General features: G+C 43.6%; 1 protein-coding gene across 4 annotated transcripts in view; it reads left to right on the forward strand.

Annotated features, from left to right (window-relative positions):
* The window catches only part of Cfap61 (cilia and flagella associated protein 61), a 272,260-nt gene that overhangs the window by 147,245 nt on the left and 99,716 nt on the right, over positions 1–25,299 (forward strand). For all 4 annotated transcript variants that reach the window (XM_076929907.1, XM_076929906.1, XM_076929908.1 and 1 more), the window contains 3 exons: positions 8,008–8,106; positions 13,860–14,028; positions 21,180–21,354. In XM_076929907.1, the coding sequence (XP_076786022.1) occupies positions 8,008–8,106; positions 13,860–14,028; positions 21,180–21,354 (443 nt within the window). The remainder of the gene's footprint in view (positions 1–8,007; positions 8,107–13,859; positions 14,029–21,179; positions 21,355–25,299) is intronic.

A 25,299-nucleotide genomic window follows, 5' to 3' on the forward strand; every position in this document is an offset into this window, starting at 1 on the left:
CCTGCCTCCTTCTACATCTTCCTCCCTTTTCTTCTTCCCTTCTCTTCCTTCCTTCCTTCCTTCCTTCCTTCCTTCCTTTTTCCTTACTTCCTTTTTCCTTCCTCCCATTCTCCCTCCCTCCCTCCCTTCCTCCCTCCCTCCCTCCCTTCCTTCTTCCCATCTTCCCCCTTCCCTCCTTTTACCCCTTCCCTCCATAACTCTTTCATGTTCACAACCTCTTGGTAGCATTTCAGTTTGGAGAGTTAGCCTTCAGCATGTGGCCCCTGGGAAAGATCTAAGATCTAAACTGTAGCAGGTAGCCATCTTCTCTGAGTGGTGGGGCTTCTGTGAGCCACTGTGTGAAAGCCAGACCAGACTAGACCATCTAACTGAAGAAAATGGCTCTGAAGAGCATGCTTGTCTTTAACTATAGTACTTGGGAAATAATTCTTTTCAAGGAAATGATCCAAAATTACCAATATAGTTAGGCATTTGAGGTTTAAAAAAAAAAAAAAGAGAGAAACTTTAAACTTCCTTATTTTATTTTAAGATTGTATGCTGCAAATCGTTTCCTAGACCTAGGGTTGATGTTGGGTGATCTTTCTATAAGCTACTGATGGTAGAAGCTCCAGACTATACTTCTGCATAGGTGAGCCACTGGGATGGGGGTGAGAAGGCTATAGAAATATAATTTCTGGGCCCGCAATTCCTGGTGTTACAATTTAGTGGGGATGGAGTAGATTCCAGGGATCTGTTTGTTTGACAGGCTGCAAATAATTCTGCAGTGCAGCTGGGTTTAGGAACTGTTTATATAGCCATTCCCTTAAAGTTGACAGACATATCTTGAAGGGAACAACTCCCCCCACCCCATAATTGTTCATTGTAGGTAAACTAGTTTATGGGTTTGTTTTCCAAACCACATTTTCTAATTCTCAGGAAATCGTATAGCTTCTAACTTACATCATTACTTTAGTGCCTACCAAGCCTAATTATCATGCCATCATTGAGATTATGGAGCTGAGGTCATTATTCTGGTCCCAGTATTTACATATAAATTGGACCTAGTAGAAAAAAATTCCCACTAAGCCACACACTGAACCTATCACCAGTTAAGAATGGAGCCCAAGAAGTAACTGCCAAGCATGAGGAAGCCAGCCCATATGGTGTTAATAAAGCCTTGCTAATGGCCACTTCTTGCCCAAATTATGAACCCTTCTTCATCATCAGAAGTGACGTCACTGGCTCTTCTAGTCCCGTCATGAGAGCCTGATTGATTTATGCCTTGTGTTTCGCATTTCTTGTGTACAGAGCTTTTCTGGTTTGTCTTATGGATGGCTTCTTGGTATTTATAGTGGTTTTGCTGGACCCCTAAATTTTATTCTCATCATTTTCCAAATGTGATTTTTTTTTTTTTTTTTTTTTTTTTTTTTTTTGTAAAGATTCGTAGTTGTGCGGTGCGGAAGCATTTCATCTGCCATCCTTAATCTCCAGATGTTCCCGCAGACCAGGACTTTGGCTATCATGCCCATCCCCTGCCTGGTCTATGGGGACATCACAGGGTATCCAGGTCACTCACAGAAGATGGCTGGGTTCAGGGCAGGCTTGTGAGGGCTATTCGCTGTTTCCTTTCTCCAGATTCCATTCTAGTTACTCCAGGGACTAATGAGAACAGGAGAATTCTGGCTCACCACCCAAGGTAGACTCAGGCAAGGTTGTCCCCCAAACTAGAGAGTAGGGTCGGGGAAAGCTTTAGCCTCTGCCTCACTCCCACAAGCCTTCACCCTTTCCTACATGGGCTCAGAATCCTCCCCTCCGTCCTCCTATTTGACTCTTTCCCTCTCTTTCGTCTCCCTGACAGCCAGAATTTGACATTACTGACAACTCCGTGGCCATGGATGCAGCCACTGGTATGTTTACTAGCTGAACAAAAATGAAACAAATACCTTGAGATGTATCAAAAAGTCTCTCATGTTTTAAACATATAACACCCACACGCACATGCACATGTACACACCTGCTCGCACATGCGTACATCACACATATATATGCACCATTAAAGAAAGTTAATTGTTTTCCGGAAAAAAAACTGGTAGATTCTCTTACTGTCCTCTGTGCTTATAATAAATCTTTGTTCTGACTTGGTTTTCAATACTTTTTGTCTTCCAGTTGAGGAAATTGACAACAACCTTTACCTCTCGTGGATAGCATTTTATCATTAATTGTGTGCTATTATCTAATACCTTTAAGACTGAGTTAAATCTGACCTGTCCTTTGACTTGTAAAATAGCAAGTCTTGTCTCATATCTATCTTGAGATAGGATTTATTGTCATCTGGAAAATACTTTTTTTCACTGTCTTGAATAAAATTCTGAAAGCAGAGGTTTTAGTAAATTAAATTGAAACATTTAGATGGATGTGAGGTAATTATTGTTTTTCCTCTACATTATCTATTTGTTCAAAGAGAAGCATTAATAAAGCCAGTTAATTAAATCACTCACTTTGGCTGGCTGCCTTCGTCATGCCACACACACACACACACACACACACACACACACGCAAAAAATATAAAAATTAATGAGCGAGCGCCTAGCAGAATTGACAAGCAACGTGAAAAAGTTTTGTGTCCTTTTCTTGCTCACAATAAATTGGCAGTGTGCTCTTTATTTGCTGGATAAGGATGTTTAGACCTAATTTTGTAGCTGTCCTCCTGAAACTCGGAATGAAACACAAAACCTTTTACTTATTTCCCTGGGTACTCTAATCCCTCCCCGCTTTACAAGTATTTTTGAGCTGTTGTCTCCCTTTGTATCCACAGCAACGTGAAATCCCCAATGGATTTATTTGCTGCGAAAATGCAGGTGCACTTTTTAATGTTTCATCGGCCTGAGCACTTAACTTGAACCGCCTCTCCCACCTCCGCCCACTGTGGTGACCTTTGGTTTTGGAGCAGAGGTCTCACATTGCTGCTAGATAGTGTTGATATACATTAAGCCAACGCCACTAAATCTGAGACTGAGGTTTTATCTGGACCTCCGCTGTTTGTTGCCTCTTCCTGCAGTGCTTGCTCAAAGCCAAGCTGTACCCAGAGACCTTTTCTGTCTGCAGGAACTTTCTGAATACTCATACGTAGGCAAATGTGCACTCTGAAACATTTCATCTCCATATTCCATCCCCAGTGCTCTCGACTTTACAACTGAGCTAAATCAAATCAAGTATTCAGATGGAGCTGCGTCAGATTGCACAGAAAACTAGGGTAGCAAAGATACAAAGTTGGAGACCAAAAAAAAAAAAAAAAAAAGAAAGAAAGAAAGAAAGAAAGAAAAGAAAAAAAGAAAAGAAAATGCTGGTGTGCTTCCATCTGGAGGCATGGGAGGTGGGGAACCTTCGGTGAGCGCTGAGAAGGCTGATTGTACAAACAATGGGAAAGTTAGATTAGCCTGTGACCATGAAGACTTAGCCGTCATGCTAGTGACTCTGGACTAATACCTTGGCAATGAAATGGTTAATATTCACTGAAACTGTTCTGTACAGCAGACTGTTCTGAACACTGTTAGGTACTATTTCCCGTCATCTACACAGCTCCCCTAAGACCTCTTAGTGTTCTATCCCTCGAATTCTATAAGGTGAAAAGGTTAAATAACTTCCCTGTGGTCAAGAAGACAGCACTGTGGGTCCAGCTAAGACAGCCTGATTCTCAAGGCCATGCATGCTCTTACTTTTCAGCTCTGTTGCTACCAAGGCACCATGCAAAGGTTGGACTTCAAAACCAGAGAACACTGACATACAGCTTAATGTAAAAAGGTATTTCTAGTAACTGTGTGGAGGAGGGACAGGAGCGAGATGTATACTAGGGACACAACCTTAAGCCCATTCCTTCAGGCGAGATGATGGTCAGCTACCCTAGTATGCTAAGGGACTGGCAGATGGGGCCTTCAAGAATACAGATCAGGTGAAAATGACCAGGCACAGTGACTGGCACGGGAAGTGGCTGAGAGGACAGGAATCTAAGGTGAACTTCCAAATTCCTAACTCAAGAGATGATGAGTTGGCCATGACCTTGATGGAGAATGGAGTTGGGTGGAGATGGCCAAGAGCTCTGTTGGCCGTATATGTGACCTGGAGCATCCTAGCTTGGACACACTGAACTTGGGATGACTCTGGAGCATTTAGAAATTAGGTCCAGAGCTCAGAAGAAACATCAAAATATAGTCAAGTGCATTATGGGAAATATGTAAGATAGTGATAGATTAAATCACCCTGGGGAGTGGGCATGAAGACTGGGAAGCTTAGTGAGAAATAAATGCACAAATGAGGCAGAGCTGGCTAATTAAAAAGTCATTAAAAACAACTTTATGACAGCCAAGCATGTGACCATAGCTCCTCAGTGGCAACCCCCTACTTGTCTCCCATGTGCCCTCTCCCTAGACCCTCTGGCACCCTACCTAGCTAGTCCCTGGATGACATGCTATTCTTTTTGGTTCCCATCATCCTGTGTAAGCATCCCCTTTTGTAGACTTTGTGGAGTATGTCATGTATTTTTTTTTCCCCCCAAATCCTGATTCCTGGGTCTTTTCTTTCATCCTCACCGCCTGCTTCCTTCATGAGCTTGATGTGCTACTTGTCTCTCAAGATTCACTTGTGCTTTGTGTTTAGTGAGAGAACTCAGGGCCATGTGAGTTCTTAGGGAGGAAAAGATAATCACACCATGTTTCAGAAAAACCCATGTTTTCTGACTTCCTTTGCAAAGACATGTGGCAGTGGCAATGATTCTGCTAATATAAGCAGAAATGTCACACAGGGCTGCCTGATAGGATCTTTAGTACGTTGTCCTTCCCGCTGTTAGATGACATTGGTAGGAAGCCATTGATTTGGAACAGGCTCCTGCGGTGGGCCAACTTAAACCAGCGTGAAGTCAGTCATAGTAAAGGTTGGGTTCAGAAGGCTCTCCAGCCAACCGAGTAGGCCCTTGACTAAGCTGCATTTGACTAAGTTGTTTTCTGTATGTCTCCTCTGCGTTTTCTTCAGATGCCATCTATTACCACTGTTCTCAGGAACTGCTCTAGTTTCTGGGTGCCGCCAAGTTGGCACATCATTTTTTTTTTCTTGGCTTACATGAACTCTAATTTAATATAATTGGCTTGAGGAATTCTGCCTTTTACCACTAAATTTCTTCCTTCTGCCCACAATATTAACATGACAGGTGAAGGGAGCCCCAGGAGCTACCGTGGACCCAGGCTAACTTTGAGAATAGATGCCACACATGAAGAAGCAGAGAAACAGGTTCTCATCGGCTCCAAGGAGCCACCTTAGTCAGCACTGGTTGGCATACTGAGTCGTTGTGAGAGAAATGAGCTGGCATGGGCATTTGATAGGGAGACCGAGCTCGTTGGCAAACACCTGTCCTCAGAATGGAGGATGTTCTTGTAGATCAAGGGAAAGGTTGGAAGCCAAGGAATTCTGTGCGCTGTCTTTATGATGCAGGATGAGCAAGGAAGGACACAGCAGGACTTGAAGACTAGATAAAGGGCCAGGACAGCCATGGGAAAGAATGCAAGGGGAATTTCGCTATGGCTGAAGAAAAGAAAGAAAAGCTCTTTCTTTTAGACAAACACAATTCAAGAAATCTCACTCAATTCCAAAAAAATTGTACTATATCATTATAGGTAATGTTAGGGAGAGAGAGAGAGAAAGAGAAAGAGAGAGAGAGAGAGAGAGAGAGAGAGAGAAAACAACAGTATCATCCTCTATCTTGTGGGAACATTCTTTAATCTTTTGGGAAAAATTTTAATTGTAGCATAATTCAGGATAACATAATGTGGCAATCTAGCAATTTAAAAGTAATTTGATTCATGCCATTAGATAATTCAAATTATTATTCATACCAAAGGGATGGGTTTTGTAGTAAACGGTAAAGCCGCATGCATAACCGTCAAGCCTTCTGTCTGCATGGAGATGTAAAACACCTGCATGTGGCTCTCACTAGTCCAATCTAAAGTATATTTTGATCCAGAACCAGAGTAAACTTTAACCATCCGTGGATACAAACGCACTCTTATCATTTGTGGTTTCCATGGGACTGTCATAAATCTAAGCCTGTCATCGGTGTGTTCTTGCAGACTGACAGCCTGAGTAGGCAGGATTAACTGTGGCCTTTATGCTATTTGAAGAGAGTCAGACATTTTATTCTTATTGTTAGAGGATAAGACAAGCTTGGTTTTCTCCATATGGAATGGAAATATTCATTCTTAAATGATAGCCATCCGTAGAGACTCCAGACCTTTCCTAGCATGCAGCTGCTTTCAAAGGTCAGGTTCAGCCTGTCACCCGTGCCATCACCCAGAGGCCTGTCTTTAGTGCTGTGTAACAGGCTGCCAGTACATTGGAGAATCGCCAGCCTCCTCTTAGGAAAGGAAGGCAGGTGTTCTCCTCTGGCCTGGTGAAGGCCCTTCCTTTTTGGCATGTGATTGATTGAAAGGGGTCACATAAACCAAGAAGAGATTTTTAGGGGAAAACTGCCTTTCATATCAGTGAGCATCCTGGGAAAAGATCTCACCCAGAATATCTTTGCTAAATCACAAGAGGAGTATCTGAAATACTGAGAGGCCACTAGAGAAGAGTGAGTCCTAAGCATGTGAGTTCCTGGAACCTTTTACAGGAGCTTGGCAGTCTCCTGAAGCCTGAGTGAATGCCTCCTGGGGTTGGAGAGCAGAAATTGCTTCACTGTCTCCTGCTGCCTTGGAGACCTTAAGCAAAGCACTTACCTTTGCCAGCCTTCGTTTTCTGTCGCATGAAATACACATAACCTGCGATTATCTCCAAAGCTGCACTGTAGATTGTTTTGAAGATTAATCTCTGTGACAATGCCTGTGAGTGGCCCGGGCTCTGGAAAGCATGGCACAAAAATAAAAGTTTGTCTCTTCAGTTTGGTTTGGTTTATTAAAAAAGTCTCAAATGTTTAGCCAAAAACTGGCCTGGAATTGATCATCCTCCTGTCTCAGCCTCCCAAGTTCTGGAATTGTAGTTGTATGCTGTCATGCCAAGTGACAGCCTTGCTCTCAAAAAGAATCCTCTAAAACATCCTGCTAGGTGGCACTCTTGGTCATGGGTAAGTGACATGGGTAACTATGCATGTCTGAAAGTGGAAAGGCTGGTGTTGAACTGTGGGAATTAGATGATCTGTAAAAGCATCTGAACGATTTCAGGCCTACAGGACAGTGCATCCTGCATCTCTTTCCTTGGAGTTTTCATCCATATATTCAACCAGCATCAGCAGAAAATCCTTGGGAGAAAAATTTGACTGCATTGAGCACATGCAGACTCTGTTCAAACACAACACAGTAGACCAGCTACTTACTTTTTATTTTGTATAAGTTTAACAACTGAGATGATATTAAGTATTCAAATGGTGGTGTATACCTTATGTGTGCATGTCATGGCATCTTGAATCAGGGACTTGGGCACCTTCAGGTTTTGGTGTTCACTGGGGAGTCTATTGCGCACACACACACACACACACACACACACACTCCAATTCCAGGGGACCACTCCATAGGCAAAAGTTAGGTGAGGTGACACCTAACAGATGACCTCTGAAAACCATTGTGCCTCAGTTTTACCTGAGAAAATAAAGCTAATATGATGACTGCTATCGTCATGTTGCCTCGAGGATTCCAGGGAAAATACATTCGAAGTGTGTGCTGTGCTGTGGGGGTTAGGATTCCAGTTTCTTGGAGGTGGGCTGACACTCAAATAGGCACTGGTTTATGCAAAATTATCTGCCACCTCCCAATTTGTGGGATTCATTTTGGTTTCCTTGCTGTCCGCTGTGCATAGCCTCTAGAATTCTCTGCAATCAGCCACTTCCACAACCACTGGCTTTTCTGCTGTGAAGGCTCCATTTGAAGATCTGTGTGAAAAGAGGTCCTACCGCCAAAGAAAAGGCCAAGAGTCGAGGACAGATGAATTGAATCGCAGTAAATTTTTGGTCAGTCATCTTTTAACTTTTGTTTTCTTTTTATTTCTCTTCAGCTCTCACTTGAAATTTAATAATCTCACCCTGATTTCAACTCATGGACTCCCAGGAAAAAAACTTTTGGGCAACGAAAAGAGGAAGTTTCTAGCAAGCGAGTATGATTCGTTTTTCTTCCTAATTAACTTCTTAATTTGCGTGCAGTTTTTTTTAAGTTGAAAAAAAAAAAGATATTTGAAGTGGAAAGGGGAAAGTGGGGGCCTTTCCCCTAGAGTCCAGGTATTACCTGGGAAATACAAGTTCAAACCCATCAGTAAACATCTTAGGGTTTCTACTGCTGTGATGAAATATTCTGGCAAAGGTTCATACTTCCCCAGCTGTTCATCAACAAAAGAAGTCAGGACAGGAACTTACATGGGGCAGGAACTCACAGAAGCTGCAGGAGTGCTGCTTTCTGGCTTTCTTATAGAACCCAGAACCACCATCCCAGGGACGGCACCGCCCAAGATGGGCTAGACTCTTCTCCATCAGTCTCTAATTTAAAAAATGCCTTACAGGAGGGGAGGCATTTTGTCAGCTGAGGTTCCCTCCTTTCAGATGAATCCAGCTTGTATCATGTTGACATAAGACTAGCTATGGCAATGGGCGAATATTCGGTTCAGCATGGCAAGATGGCGCTGGCCTTTTGTATCTATAGGGAGACAGCTTCCCTGTTCCTACAGTTGAATGGAGCTCACAGGCCCAGCTGGCTCTACGTTGGGATGTGAGAAACAGGACAGAGAAATCTTGGCCATGAGTGTACCTCACAAGCACCACCTTAGGGTGTGAGTCTCTTTCACCCCTCCCTCACCATAAGGTACCCGAAGCTGGTCTGCTTAAACCTGTGCTAACTGGGCCAGGAGAGCTTTGCTCTTCTCTCCCAGTAGAGGCACCGTTTGACAACACCTGTACTTAGAAATGTTGTTTCCTTATCATATCGGGTCCACCTATTTTAGTTTCTGGATGCAAAACACAGGCTCCCTGCTGGAGAAACAGTCTCCCAGTGTTTAAAGTGGAGAGAAAGAAAGGGAAATTGCCCCCTCTCCAGATGAGGGGTGGTGGCATAGCAGGATCTATGATGAAGGGATTAACTGTCATTTTGAAGAAAGACTTGTTTTACCTTCACTGGGCAAACCTACCCCTTCTTTACCAGCAGAACTAGGCCCCTTTCCAACAGCTTTGTCGGAATGTGGAGTTCTGTTGTTGTTGTTGTTTGGAGTGGGAGGGTTAGAACCTGGGGACTTGAGTACATTAGGCAAGCGCTCCACAATAAGCTGTCAATACCATCTTTATTAGACCATGCACTTTAGGGGGTGTGTGTGTGTGTATATGTGTGTGTGTGTGTGTGAGAGAGAGAGAGAGAGAGAGACAGAGACAGAGACAGAGACACAGACAGAGACACAGACAGAGAGACACAGACAGAGAGACACAGACAGAGACAGAGAGACACAGAGAGACAGAAAGAGACAGAGACAGACAGAGACAGAGGGACAGAGAGAGGTCTAGAATCGTTCCTACCCCTACAGTCTAGACAGGGATTACATTTACCTTGGATTTTGTGAGAAGGATATTCTCAGTAACGTATGCTGAATTTCTGGTTAAAATAAGCAGGTCCTGGCCAGGAAGAGAGGATAGACCCATGGACATCCCTTTCTCTTGCTTTCTCATTCTCTTTTTTAATCTTTTTAAAGATTTGTTTTATTTTATGTGTATGGATGTTTTACCTGTATGTATGTCTATGTACCATGAGTGTGCCCGGTGCCTGCTGAGGTCAAAAGAGGGCACCAGATCTCCTGGAACTGAAGTTTCCAGTGGTTGTGAGCCACCACATAGGTACTGGGAACTAAACCCAGGTCCTTTGTAAGAGCACTCATGCCCTTACCTGCTGAGCCAACTCTCCAGCCCCAGTTCCTACTTTCTAAATCACATTATTCCAAAGAAATGTGAATTGAAGTCAGTCGGCTTGGGGGAAGTTTCTGGCTATTCCAAGGTTGGACATATCATAGTGATGGCTATGTGTCTGATTTTCTGCATGGAGTAATCTGGTATCCTTACCTCTACTCTGTCTCTCTGCCTCTCAACCCAGTTCCCTGAACAACACACACACACACACACACACACACACACACACACACACACACACACACACTACTCAGGTGCTATCAGCTCCTTGCCTTTCAGAGCTCTATTGTCCAGAAAGTTGGTACAAGCCACAAGGGGCTGTTTCCACTTAAATTAATTAAAATTAAATGAGTTGGAAATTTCAGCTCCCCACTCTCATTCCTCCCCCCCCAAACAGCTAGCATGCTATCACAATAGCACAGCTACCTTCAGAATGCTGTCATCATCACAGAATGTTCTAGAAAACATGAACTTTATAAAAAAATCTACCTGTTTTCACAGACAATATCATTTATTATCTCTGCTCAGTTCTCTGCATTCTCTCCAGACCAGCAATCTTACGATGTGCCCCAAATCCAGCAGGCAAATCTTTGTTTTTCTTTTCCTTGAATGTCCTTTCCCACAGTCTACACTGACTATCCTGTTCATTTGCCACAACCAACACACTCAACTGAACCTGACTCTGCACTGTTTTCCTTCCTGGCTCATGAAATCCTCCTAACTATTACATCATTGTCCTTTTAAGATGGCATCTGTGATCTCCGTCCCAAATCCTAAGGGGACAATTTGCACTCCACTATAGCAGGGATTTTATAATGTTACCTAGTTGAAGATCACCTCAGAAGAACCAGCAAAGGACATCTTCATGAAGGACAAGACCCAACAGCCAAACTGGCTTGAGTGGGAACCTTCACAGAATCATGATGGTCAGGGACCAGAGGTTGAACCCAGAACTGTCTTTCAAATGGTCCTCAGAAAGGATCATGGCGTTCAATAATGATAACGTGCATAAATCCAATAATCCAAACTCCTTCTTAACCATGGACAGTGAACTTGTCCTCAGTTCTTTACTTCATCACTGTTGTTGATTTCTTTCTTTCTTTCTTTCTTTTAAATAAATAGCCACTTTTGTCTTCTCCCCCCATCCCCCTTGTCTAGCCTCTGGTTGAGGTGCTAACAATGTGCCTAGGAGGCAGCTGGAAGAAGGTGTGGGAGGGAAGAGAAACAGGAAGCAGGAGAAAGCCACTAATTGGGCAATCAACCCTGAATAATCGAAAGTTAATTACAGCAGTCCTTCCCAGTGTGTCACAGCTAATCCCCTGCAAACCTCAAAGTTTCTTTCCACTTCTGAAGAACCCTGCTTCTTTGAGGTGTGAGTCTGCTCAGTCCTTTGTTTCTATGGAGTAGCTTCAGATTGTACACTGAGGGCTTGGGGTGTTTCTCACTACCAGGTTTCAGGCGTGTAAAATGTACCTCCGGTGCACCTCTACCTTATCTATGCCGTCTTCCAGAAATTTCCCTGAGGTGTTTCTGGTTGTTTGGTGAGACAAGGCCTCGCTATGGATCCCAGGCGGCTTATCCACTTCCTGAGTGCTGGGATAGAGGCCTGTGCCACTGCTCCCAGCTGTTTCTCCATAGAAAAATCTTCCTACGAAGATGACTTTTCATTTTTCTCTTTCTTTGTGTGGATGCCTGGCAATCAATCACTCTAGCACCAAGCTACATCCCCAGTGCCCTCTCCCATGACTGTTGAGTCAGTGCTGAGCTTGCCTGTGGAAGCTGAACTCCCACATTGTGCGTTGTGTGTAAGAGCCTCCTTGGCTTTTTCTCCAGAGGTCCTGGGTGAGGGTGTGAAGCTGGGAGACAGTCTCTGCTCTGTTAAAGTCTTTAGGCTTCTAAAGCTGCTTAACAGAAAAAAAAAAAAAAAAAAAAAAAAAAAAAAAAAAAAAAAAAAAAAAAAAAAAAAAAAAAAGAAGGTGGAGAATTTCACAATAGTTTGACTCGTCTGGTGGAGGCACAGCAGACAGTCCAGAGGGGTAGTAATATCCAAAATGAGGGGATGAGCTTACACAATGACGTTTGAAATGAGGAAGCTAACAGACTGTGCGCCCATCAGGCACAGTCTTCAGAGCTTCTCTTTGTGTCTCAGCAAAGCTTCTTGAAAACCGAATGTTCCTAAGCCTCAGCTCCCACTGGACAGAGTTTCCGATTCCAACTCTGAAATACGCATTCTGACGTTGCCAACTCTACTGTCCCACTGCCATTAGGAACAGCATTGTCTTAGCTGCCCACAAGTTTCCCCTGAGAGCTTTTATCTTTGGGCAAATCCTCCCAAGACTAGTCCCTGGGCACTAACTATATTTAATTTTTTTTTTTTTTCATCTTGGATGGCTTATGGTGGAGACTGCATACCAAATACGAATAATCCTTTGTGTGTCTTCTACACTGTGTGGAAACAGCGAAGTTTCATATATTCCTGTAAAGCTATCAATTTTTTTTTTTTTTAAAGAGAATTTCATCTCACTACCCATTATTTCCCTGTGACAGGCCAGCCCCTTATTTTCCTTTTTTATTAAGAAGACATTTTCTTGTTTTTAAGTGTTGTTTCATGGAGAAGCACAAAGCCCAGTGCTCCCGTCTCTTTTCACAGGCCCCATAACGGGGTCTAATGTGCGTCCATTACGAGAATGCTCTTTGTGTAGTAAGACCAGACTCATGCGTGGATCAAAAAGAAAAAAATGTCCTCCCATTACCACTTCAGAATCCTGTTTGCCTCCAAAGAGAGTAAACAGGATTATGTATCATTAATAGTGTTTAGAATAAGAGCCTTCACATATGCATCGCACTCGACAAAACAGCATCTCCGACATTCTCACAGAGCACATGGGATGGGCTCATTATCCTACACTGGGAGGTGAGGAAACGGGGACAAAGGGTCCCTGGGGTCCAGGTTTATTGGCAAAAGAAGAAAGATACAGACCTTGGCACAGTTCTTAGCAGAAAAGATGATGTAGCCCACATTTGAATGGATTACCTGTTGTCCTGTCAATGCAGATTCTCAACCCTCCAGCTAGGATCATGAAAATGTCACTTATAGAAGGTGAAACCTTTGAGAAATTCTATAGAACCTTTAAACACCCCCCCCCCACCTCTCTAAACAAACTCGAACCATAAGGATCCTGCTTCAGCTGTCACTACAATAGAATGTTCAATCAAAACAGAACCAGAAAAGAGGAAGAAAGTCCATTCTGCCACCAGCATCCCATAACCCCAGAGCTCTCAGCCATCCCAGGCTGATGGGAAAGTATTGGTCCCATAGATCACCTCTGCCCCTCATACTGGGCTCCCAAATCTCCAGGCATTGCACAGGCTGTGAACTTAACTCCCTAAGTGACATTTTCTGAAAATGGGTTTTGTTACTTGGGCACAAGGAATGAGTCCTTTACGTAAAGTTCGCAGCAAGTAGGAAGGGTCCCTCACATTTTAGTTGTCCGACACCTGCCTTTGGGGGTTCCCTGTGGTGTTATATTCCTTCTTATACATTCCTTTGGAATCTGTGGGTGCTGGTAATTGAACCTGGATCCTCTGGAAGATCAGCCAGTGCTCAACTACTGAGCCCTCTGTGGCCAGTAGGACAGTTTAACAGTTCAAGTAGATTTTGATCATTATGAAATAGGTACAGAAGTGTAAGTGATCCCACGTACACGGTCACACACCTTTCCCTTGTGGACCAGCCTAAGCCAGGTGGAACAATTTAGCTTTAATAGGAGGATGTCAATTTGTGACTGTCAATTTGTGACTAAGTGTTTCATAAGGGGGGAAAAAAAATCTCTTAGTCTTGGTCCTGGGAAACTCACAGCAAGAGCACAGACACGGCTCACTAGGGGACTTGAACCAGCTCTGCCAGATGTCTAATTAATGCCCGCTGTCAGCTGCTCAAATGTCACTGACGGAGCTTCTCTCTCTGCAGCCACTGTTTTAATGATAAAGATTATGCACTGATGTCACTGTGCTCCTGGGTTAACGTTGTGGTTGGTCGAATGACGGCCATAGACCGAGCAGCCAAGCAGGTTGTGGTTTCCAAGAATGAGATCGTGTTCTACGACCACCTCATTCTCTGTACAGGGCAGCAGTACCAGGTAAGGCTGCACACGGGATGCCACTGGCACATGCGGAGATCTCCAGGGCAGTATGCTTACTGGGGTATATACTCTCTGAGTGAAGAGCATCTTGTCTTTCTGCATAGCTACCACTCTGTATTCATGAAAGTGCTCTTCACGGCCTGTACACATGACCAGAATCATGTCTGCAAACCCTCCCGAGAAAGCCATTCCAAGAAAAACATTCTGTTGAAGAAAAAAAAAAAAAAAAAAGAAAGAAAGAAAGAAAAAGAAAAAAGAAATCACAGCTAGTTGGAGAAATGTCATTACTGAAGCTGTTGTCCCAAAGTCTAACACTTATGGATCATCATAGCAGACTCCAGACCCAACCAGGCATGCATTTGTGCTAAATTAATTTATGCCTCAAGAGGCTAGCATTTGGCTGGGGCAATGTGCTCACGCAAAAGTATTTCAAACATGTGCACCTTCTGTCGGCCCTTATTTTATTTTGTCTCTCAGTTATAAAACTAGGAAATCAGATTGACTAGTTTCCCAGTGACCACACTTTCTGCTTGAGTTGCTGGATAGAACCGAAGCTGCTCCCAGTCTGAGGATAGCAGATCTTGGGGCTCCCGCACCACCCTGTGTAGTGTCCTTTTGTGGAGTGCACAAAAACCAGGTATCTTTCCAAGTAAATAGGTTTACTTTATAACTCAAGGGCAGGGTCTGAAACTATCTCACCAGCATTGTGGACTTGGCAATGGAGTATGTGTGGTTCCTTTGTATCTCAAAGGCAGGGAGGAGGCAGGTAGCACAGAGGGCCCCACAGGTCCTTAGTCTACCCATGTTCTGCATGAGCCAAGGAGCCTGGGCATCACCGAATGCATATCCTCATCTTTGGCTGCACTTTGAGACCTCCTGGGGTGCTTCCAAACTATATCTACATCTGTGTCCCCAGGAATTGCTCTAATCATTCTAGGCGGGGCCAGTCACCAGCATCCTTACTTCGTGCCCCAGATGAGTGAAAGCTGAGTTGATCTATTTCAACTTTCTTGATATTAAATCCCTTATATGCACCTTGCGAGGACACTTCACAAATTGTTTGTTTACACACTACCCCTAAGCATCCCTTTAAGACGGAAGCTCTGACCAGGGAGCTTCAGAGTAGGGTACCCTGAGATAAGAGTGTCTCTAGCAAGTTCCCCGGGGAGGCCAGTGCTTCTGTGAATGGACTGCTCTTTCAGTGGCTCGGATCGATCTCTCTCTCTCTCTCTTTTTTTTTTTTTAATAGCTTTTATGTTTTAAAGAAGCCTTATTCTCAGAGGGTAGAAAAAATGTCTTTCTGGTTTAAAGAATAAAGAGAACTGGAGAGACACCTCTTTTTGCTACTTAAGTATTCCCTCTGCTTTTCACTAAATGAGAAAGAAATACAGTGTGGTATGGCTGTTAGCCTGACTCCCCCTCACCTGCCCACTGGTTGCAGCCGCTGCCTCACACTTTGGAGATGGAACACAGGACTCAGCCAGCTGTCCAGAGACTCGGGCATCTGCCCATGTGTGCCCAGCTGCCCCTGCAGCTTTAGTGAGCAGCACACTAAGCTCTTGCCCTTTTTACAACAGGAAAAATGAAATGAAGAAGTGGTAAAGGGGAGTTCCAATTTAATTTTTTCCAGAAGGACATAGAAATCAAAGGTACATAGAGTGATGGAGAAAGGGCAGCTGAATCACTGGGGACCTTCCAGTTCTTATGTCTTTTCCTGTGTCCTTGACTCCAAATCTCCCCCATGGTTTTGTCCCACATTTGTAAGCCAAATTAAAATGATGACAGTTTAAACCCACAGCAAGAAGACAACATTTCATAAAATATAATTACAACCCTTAACTTCTAGTCAGTATGCCTCATTCTAATACATTCTGCAGTGTTTTCAATATCCAAATACACACAATTTAAGGGTTTTGTTGTTGTTGTTCAGAGAACCTGGCCACAGAGTAATACCGGAAGCTGTGCTGCAGGACAGAGGGTGAGGAGGGCTAGTCTCTCACACAGCCCATGCTTATCTCCAAAACCCCCTTCTCTGAGGTACCCAGTTGAAGGCATTTCTATTCTTCATCACCAGTGACCCTCCAAGTTCTAAAAAGTGCATTTGTGAAACTTCAGACCTTGCTTCGTCTGTGTTACACCCTACCTGTGATTTCTCCTCTCTGGAAGAAGACTCAGCTAGCTCACTTTTAACAACCTCTAAATCTGTAATCTACCCCTTCCGTCAATATTTAAACTATTTTTATTTTTATGTATGTGTATATATCTCTGTGTGTGCATGCACCACCTCTATGCAAGTGTCTTCTGAGGCCAGAAGAGGGCATCAGATCCCCAGGTGCTGTGAGTTCAGAATGATGTGAGTGCTGGGAACCAAACCTGGGTCCTCTGGGGCAAGTGCTCTTAGCGGCTAAGCTGTCTCTTCAACTTATTGTGATTATTTTTATTGGTAAGCACATGCCAGCTTTGAACACTACTACCAGCTTGCTTCCTAGTGCAACCACAAGAGTCACACGAGTCATGGACTGTTCTGGAGAAGAGAAGAGATGCCTTCCCATGCCTGCCAAGATTTCAGCCACCTTAGAAAGAGGAAGGATAAAACTTGTCAAGTCCAAGTCAAATGAATTTAGCACTGGCCAGGGAAAAAAACAAAACAAAACAAAACAAAACAACAACAACAAAACACAGAAAAACAGAGGCATGGGCCACTGAAGGGATACTGACCACCAGAAGCCAATAGGTGGATCTGTTACCAACAATTGAGAGACAAGGCCACGGGGGTAACCTGGGTGTGGCTTGGAAACGCAGTGTCTACAAAAAAGGGCACATCCTCCAAACTGGGTAAGCAAAACCATGTGGCTGAAGGTTACAAGTTGGCTACAGATAGATTGGGAAGGAGGGATACACACACTGCTGTCCCTCCCAGGAACAGGCCTGAGAAGAACACCTCTGTGTCAGAAGTGAACTCTCCAGTGAGGACAACAGAAGGGAAAGATGCCTCCTGTCGTCCAAGAGCTGGAGTCTGTGTCTCATCTCTGGACAGGTTCGTGTCAAGAATCTACTCCATAGCCCAGAAAGGAATCCTCCATTCAATTGATTTCAAGCAAAATCAAAGTTGTTTTTTTGTTTTGTTTTGTTTTGTTTTTGTTTTCTTCTCAGTTAGTTACATCCTGGCAAATGTCAAAGAGTGAGACATTTCTCATTGTCTCAGGAATACTGGGGGGCAGTGAACAAATTTTCAGAAGAAAAATAACAGATTGTCAAATGCTCCCCATAAAAGTAAAAAATTCCAGAGGCATAAACAATCTCCTGTCTGACACCAAATGAGAAAAGAAAGCAGAACTAACTAACGGCACGGAATGCTGGAGGAGAGGTGACAGTCTGAGAGCTACTCGTCCACCTCAATCTCAGAAGGGAGCAGGGGCCGTTCTTTATACGTGAGACCCCAGGAAAATGATCTCCTGTGCTTTTCTGCTGCAATTTGTACCTGATATAATGAATTCAGAATTTTATAGTCATTAGGGGACACAGATGGCAGCTTCATGAATGATTTCAAACTGTAATACAAACATAATTTTCATAAAATTTAAGCATACCTACTAAACAGAAAGCTAATAATCCTCAATTTAAACTAATGTAATAAAGATCAGGAAATTGATGGCACCGGAAAGAAGGGTGGTTAAGGAGGAGGAGGAGGTGTTGTCTACAACCAACGAAGCCCAAAGGGAGCATTTCAGTGGGAAAGCCTTTCTGTTGGGAGGGACTGAGCCAGAGTGTGGAGGAGCAGAAATTCACCCATCAAATCCCAGGCAAGATAACAGGTGAGAAAAAGCAAAGCAAAGAATGCAGTCATTGGAAGTGAAAGTACAAAGCAGGATGACACAGCGGACATTCAAGCTATAGCAGAGACTGTCGTGATGTATGACTACAGCCATGTTTACACCAAATTATTGAAATAGGAAAAAAGCATCCAATCAAAAAGATACCGCCCTACCCCATGCACCCCTTTTTAAATAAAAGGGCAGTTAAAGGGCTGGAGAGACGGCTCAGTGATTGAGAGCACTTGCTGCTCTTACAGAGGACCTGAGTTCAGTTCCCAGCACTTATTATCAGATAGCTCACCACCACATGTAACTCCATCTCCAGGAGCTCCAATGCTGTCTTCTGGCCTTCAGCGGTATCAACACACATGTGGCGTACACTCACAAAGACATACATGCTTACACAGAGATAAAATGAAAATAAATCATTTTTAAAAGATAGTTAAAAGCACTCAGTGAGGAGCCAGTGAGATGGCCCAGTGGATACAATATGGATACTTGCTGCCAAGACGACAGCCTGAGCTTGAGCCTTGGAACTCACTTGATCTAAGTAGAGATCTGACTCCGGTGAGTTGTCCTCCAGTCTCCTCATTTGCATCGTGGCAGGTATGCCCCCTCCCTGGACAATAAATAAATGTAAAGAAATATTAAGAGTTTGAGAGATGGCTCAGTGGTTAAAAGCATGAAAGTACTGCTCTTCCAGGGAATCTGAATTAGGTTCCCAGCACCCGTGTTGAGTGGCTCACAACAGCCTGTAACTCCAGGAAATCAAAGTCTCTGGCCTCCATAGGCACCAGCACTTACATGCACATGCCCCCTTAAATACACACACACACACACACACACACACACACACACACACACACACGTAAAAAAATAAAAAAATTAAAATATTTTAAAGGAGAAATACACAGCAACTATTGGAGCAAAACCACAGAGCAGCCCTAGAAATACTCAACACAGGAAAACTGGAGAAAGAAAGGTGTGTATTCATAGGAACAAAGGGTGAAATTCATGATACCTGCGTAGACAGCAGCTTCAAACTCCTTCCCTGCTGAACATGACTTTTATCAAAGGACATGACAAAAACAGAAAGTCCTGGTGATTCTATTCGTTTCCTAGAATTACACTTAGAAAGAGAAAGAACAAACTGAGCCCCCACAGAGGCTTGGAGTCACTGTGAGGCTTAGCTGGAGGGATGAAGACTCAGGATTCACAAGATGATCAGCCAGTCCTCAGACCCTTCTAGGGTTGCTGTGCAGAGAAGGTTCATACATCATGGACCAGAGCTAGAACATCTGCCCGGAAAGATGGAAGACAATAGTAGTTTCTCATAGTCTGAAAGTCTGCTTCCGGCAGGAGGGCTCAGGCCCGGGAGGTGAGTGTGACTGCCTTGGGCAAGCCTCATCAGGGTGATAACAATACCTTAGGCTACTGAGTGTTCTATATGAGACAATCAAGGTAGCTGATGCAATTGTCACAGTGGCTGTAAGGTTGGTGGCATGCCATCATCCCCATTTTATAAGATGGCTGTAGTCAAGGTCTGAGGGGGAGAGAAGTCCATGAGTCGTCTGAGGCTTTGTACTGCAAGCAGACTTCTGTGCCCACTGCCATTGTAGAGCTGTTCCCGACTCACGGTTCCAGTCTTCCTCCGTGACTCTGCCACACGGTTCTACACCTACCAATCTTCCCCCAAAGGCTCAACTGGCCTTTCTCAGTTCCCCGGGTTGCTTCTTTGTCCACACAATTTCCACCTGGCAGCCAGAGTGAAAGGCAAGAGAAGTGGCCTACTGGGCAACCTCATGCAACCGTGCCATTTTATTTGGCATTAACAACACTGTTTGTTTGGTTTTAATTTGAGTCAAAAATAAAAAGTCAAGAGTCTACATTAAAACCCAAGGCTTTGACATTTCTTGAGAAATCAGATCTGGCCATCCTGAGCCTGCGTTCTTCCCTGGCAATGGCTGGATGAGGCCGAGGCATGGCTGAACTTTTTGGCTAAGGCACTAAGAGTTCTGGTTTGCCAAGGTGTCCTCGACATGAAGAACCAGTGTTGGTCATCATCATCATTTATTGTGATTTTGTTGTCATTTTATTAATTTTTTATTTATTTATTTTTTAATTTTTGAAAATTTTCTTTTAGATTTTTTTTTTATTTATGTGAGTACATTGTACTTATTTATGTGAGTACATTGTAGTTGTCTTCAGACACACCAGAAGAAGGCATCAGATCTTATTATAGATGGTTGTGAGCCACCATGTGGTTGCTGGGAATTGAACTCAGGACCTCTGGAAGAACAGCCAGGGCTCCTATCCACTGAACCATCTCTCCATCCCTCGTTGTCATTTTCTTATGCAGAAGAAAATTGCTGGTCCCATTTATGCTTGTGTCTAGAGCAAGAGAGCAGAAGTCATATAGAGGAAAGCTCTGTATGGAGAGGGAGAGGGACAATGAAGTAGACAGTTTCTCTCCTGATGAAGTGAACAGCAGCTTTAAGCCCTTTAAAGGTAAATGCCAGTCTTCCGTTTTCTGCCTGGCCCATCTGTACACTTGGACTTCAACACCTGAAGAAGATAGCTTTAACTGTACATATCTGCCGTCTCCAAAGCACTCGAATCCTCTTACAGGCATTTGATCCCCGATCTTGGGCAGGCCACTATAGCTACCCCCTCTCCCCATGAAGAACAAAATCTTGTGTGAGGACACTTCCGGAGTCCCTGGACTAAGCTAGAGAAAAATGTAAGGCCCCCATTTTCAAGACCATTTCCCTGGAGAGCCAGTTCCTGCAATGTGAGATGCCCAAGTCATAAGTGGGTATTCCAGACCACGGGGAGCAGCAGCTTTTGGACGGTTGATGGCAACATGTTAATTTGAGATACTTGGTATATTCTTTGGAGGGAAGAGAAAGAACTGATATTTATGCCCAGATGAATCCACCACAGAGCCTCAAGTCACCATTAGCCTTTGAGTCTTCTCAGCCAAAGCCTCAGACAGTGTAGCACAGAGAGAAGCTGCCCCTTGACTTGTCCTGTCTAGATCACTGACCTACAAAAGCAGTATGGATCGGAATGTAGGAAGTGGCTGGTTTCTGCCACTGAATTTTGGAATAATTGATTACATAGCATTGGGTAACTCAAACAATTTGGTCTAAGAGTTGCCTCAAGGTGGTCATTTCATTTGTTTATATGTGTATTTCTCCCCCCTCTCTATTAAAACCTAATTAACTATATCCGGGGACAGGAAAGGCCACGACACAGTATGGAATGACCACGAATGCTTTATTTTCTTCCAGTGCTATCACTACTGATTGATACCTCTGTAATCCGCCTCAGGTTCCGTGCCCCACAGGGGCTGATATTCAGCAGCACCTGACGAACAGAGAGGTTATAGAGTTCAGCAGGCAGCGGTACACTGGGACCGTTCCTTCCAACCTTTTCATTCTCAACGACGAGGAAGACTGCGTTAGGACTCTCTTTTGGCTGAGAAACAACTCCATCCTCACAGAAGGTAAAGTTACTGTAACGGCAGCCTTTCAGAACAGCATTTTATTTTTATAATGAGACTCATTCTTCATCTAGTTCCAGTATATAATTAGTGCCTAATTAATTCCAACCAAATCATTCATCTGTCATGCTTTGTTTTCCAGATTAATTTACAACTTGTTGTCATTTTTGGATACCCAGAATGTTTTCTGGGGGAAAGAAAAAGGCTTGAGATAGTTTAATTATCTATAATTATTTTATTACACAAAATGAATATCCGAAGAGCAAAGCATGGCTAAAATCATTAACTAATTAAAGAATAATTTAATAAGCAAACATGTTTAGCAATTATATGGAAAATATGTCTCCCTTTGTGAAGCTGAAAAGACCCAGGAGGAGGAAGAAAGGCGGGCATTGGAAAGGCCCTTTTCTTCTTTTTGGATCCATTGTTTTCTTTCTTGCCATTGCCTGATCCGTCCTCCCCACAAACAGACACGTTTCAAGCTGCAGACCACTTTTCGAACCCAACTGTGAAAGGAAAACATTTGCACAAATGCCTGCACCTCTCAAAAGCATCGGCCAAGCATCTTCTTCACCCTCATTTGGATTTTATTGAAATTATTTGACTCCTGAAACAACCAGAACCGAGCCTGGCCTCCCATGGGTCTTTGGTTGAAACGGAGGTGATCTTGCATGTAGCCTTCCCCAAGGCCAGGTTGAGTCCCACAGGGAGACCTGAGGTTCTCATCCTCACCTGCAGTTCAGACACAGGACCGAAAGACCGCTCAGTGTCTAGAAAGGAAGCATCAAATTGCCAAATTTAATATCTCCATGTGTTAAGCATTACCCCACTCATTAATACAGTTGATTCAGTAGAATTAAATGCAGATTCTTCTGATCTTCAGTAATGATTTAAGTCTTCTAAAGCTTCTAAAGTTAGTGCATTCACGACATGAGAGTTACTGGGGATCAAATGGCGTTCACGCCATTGCTACATTCTGTTTGCTAATATGATGTGGACTCTTTGTCTCTAAATGTGTGAATGAGGGTGACCTGTAATTTTCTTTGATAGGCTTTCCTTGTCAGGCTTTTAGACTCAGAATAATACCAGTATCACAAGGCCATTCCGGCTCTTGCCGTATTTTCAGGGATTTTGGAATAAAGGTAACCTAAAGGTCGGACATGAATCATCATAAACCCAAGTGGGTCTGGAACCCTTGGCAGAAGTGGGATGTACATTTCCATCCAGAAAGCAGATGTAAAAGGTGTCATAAAGTATCTCCAGATTTCTATCTTCACATGTTTAAACCCATTTCACCATCTTACTCCTTTTTAAAATAACTACCATAGATTTAATAATCTCAATATTGACCTCTGTAGGCTTCAAGATTTACAGGGGATTGTCTAATCCAGGAGAGTTAGCGTGTGGTCATTGTAAAGCGCTAGGAAGTAAATACTTTAGGCTTTGAAGGACATGCAGTCTTTACTGAAGACATTCATCCCTGAGGCTGCAATAAGAGAGCAGCCACCAAAATGCCTGGGCATGGCTGGGTGCCAGAAAACCTTTACAATACCAGGTAATGAGCCATGTTAAACCCTCTTTAATCCATATAACTTGAGGCAAATTATATCAAATTATCAGACTCAAAGCGGAACATAAACTCACAGAAAGCAAAAAAGCCAAAGGACACGGTGTGCTCTGGGATTGTAACAGTCCTGATAGGGCGTAGTGTTTTAACCTTGAATGTTGACTATTTGGGGTGCTGTTGAGTATTTGGGGTACTAGGACAATGAAACATTTTCACGAAGAAGGGAGCCTTTGAGAGCAGCTATGCAAGCTCTGCAGGTTGAACCCTATAGCAGGCAAGCAAGAAGCACTTCAGTCTCCTGCCAGTGTCTTCTTATTGTCTTGGCTCTCAAATGTGAGGGGAGAACCTGCCCTTCTGTGAACATGACTGACTGTCCGAAACAGTGTGTCTCTAGAATGCCCTCAAAGAGGAGTGCTGTTGGGCTGTTGGATGTTTGGTTGCATGGTTGCTTGTATGCTTGTTTGCTTGGTTTTTATTTTGAGATGTAGGACTGCCTGCTACCATTGGGAAGCCACTCTGAGAGCCTGTTCTTGTCCACTCAAGGGTCAGGAGAAGAAGTGTGTGCAAACTAGTTTCATGTCTTAAATGCAGGCTTCCCGCCTCCCCCCCCCCCCCCCCAGGTCACCAGGTCACCCAGGTAGGTGTTCTTTGCATAGAGGCTTGGAGAGTGTCTGCAGAACCCGGTCCAGCCCAGTTAAATCAGCTTTGTCTAGAGTCCTTTTCAAATGACTTCTCATGTATGAAAATGTAACAAGGAAAGCATTGCCTCCTGCCTTAAGGAAACTCCATGTGTAGCTTTCCATAATTCAAGTCATATTCAGGCATGATTTTAATTAGTCCCACTCAGACTGTGGTCTTGAACTTATTTTCTGTCCCTTCCTCCAGTACCCCATACTTCTCCGGGCCCCTCCCCACTCCCACTGAACAATGCAGAATCACTGGAGCACAGTCTGAATCCCAGGACAGGTGTGCCTGGGATAGTCATCCAGTTGGCTACAGAAAGCGAATCTGCATGCGGGAGCTAAGAGCCAACAACAGACTGAGCTAACTCTGCAGCATAGAGCAAAGGCAGCTTGAAAAGGGGGTTCCACTGAGAGCCCCCCTAACAAACCCTAGTCTTCGAAGCAACTGACAATATGTTCAGCAGTGAGGGGAGACCCTCGGGAAAAGCATTTACACTCCATCCTGTGGGTCACCTTGATGACCTCTTACCTCCTCACTGAGCTCTTGTGAATCTCATCCCTGGACTCTCTTTGTTCTTTTCATTATTAAAAATAATTGTTTTATACAATATATTCTGTTCACAGTTTCTCCTTCCTCATCTCCTCCCAGGTCCTCCCCACCTTCCTACCCATCCCACCCTGTGCCTTCTTTATCCTTCTCCTTGAAAAACAAATAGGCAAACAGACAAACTGGAATAAAACAAAATCAACAAACAGGAAAAAAAAAAGAAAAATCACACAGACAAACTATAAAAACACAAGATCAGAAACCATATATATAAGAAAAAAAATAGGTTATAAAAAAGAAAGCCCAAAAGGAAGCATTATGAAATAAAAACTGTCCAAAAAGACCATTCAGTTCACTGGTCATCTAACTAGTGGGCATGGAACCTGCCCTGAGTGTGGTCTGTATACCCAGTGAGACTCTGTTGGAGAAATCTCTCTCTCTCTTTCTCTCTCTCTCTCTCTCTCTCTCTCTCTCTCTCTCTCTCTCTCTCTCTCTCTCTCTCTGTGTGTGTCTGACAATTGGACATAGCTTCTAGGTTTGGGATGGGGGCTTGTGTCCATTTCTCCTCCCCATAATGGGACCCCATCATCAACAGTGAACGTTTAAGCCCCCTCTGGCACTTGTGGTGCCCTTGTGGTCTTGCTAGACCTGATCTTTGGAAGTAAAAATAGTTGGAATAGCAGCAGTGTCTTAGAGACATCTAGAAGCCATAATATGCTAAAACTCCAAGCCACATCTTTGACACATACATATGTATATGTGTGGGTGTATGTGTATGTATGTGTGTGATTTATTTCAGTATCACTTTTCTCACACCAAGTCTAGTGTGCAGTGAATATTCAATAAGGTTTTAGTGACTATAAAGCTACAAATGAAGATAACTCATAATGTTTTTGTTTGGGATTTTGAAATGGAGTCTTGCTGTGTATCACAGGCCAGCCTTGAACTCCTTCAGCCTCAGCCTCCGGGGTCCTGGGATTATAGGTATGCATCATCATGACCAGCAGGGGTCCTGGGATTATAGGTATGCATCATCATGACCAGCAGACTCTTAGCAAAACTTCTTACTCTCAGCCTCACCTGGAAATTGGTGGCCATTTGTGATGAAGACAGGCAAATCCTTGGCTGAGATTGATGGCACTCAAAAACAA

The sequence above is a fragment of the Arvicanthis niloticus genome, chromosome 2, assembly GCF_011762505.2.
Source record: "Arvicanthis niloticus isolate mArvNil1 chromosome 2, mArvNil1.pat.X, whole genome shotgun sequence".
NCBI classification, from domain to species: Eukaryota; Metazoa; Chordata; class Mammalia; order Rodentia; family Muridae; genus Arvicanthis; species Arvicanthis niloticus.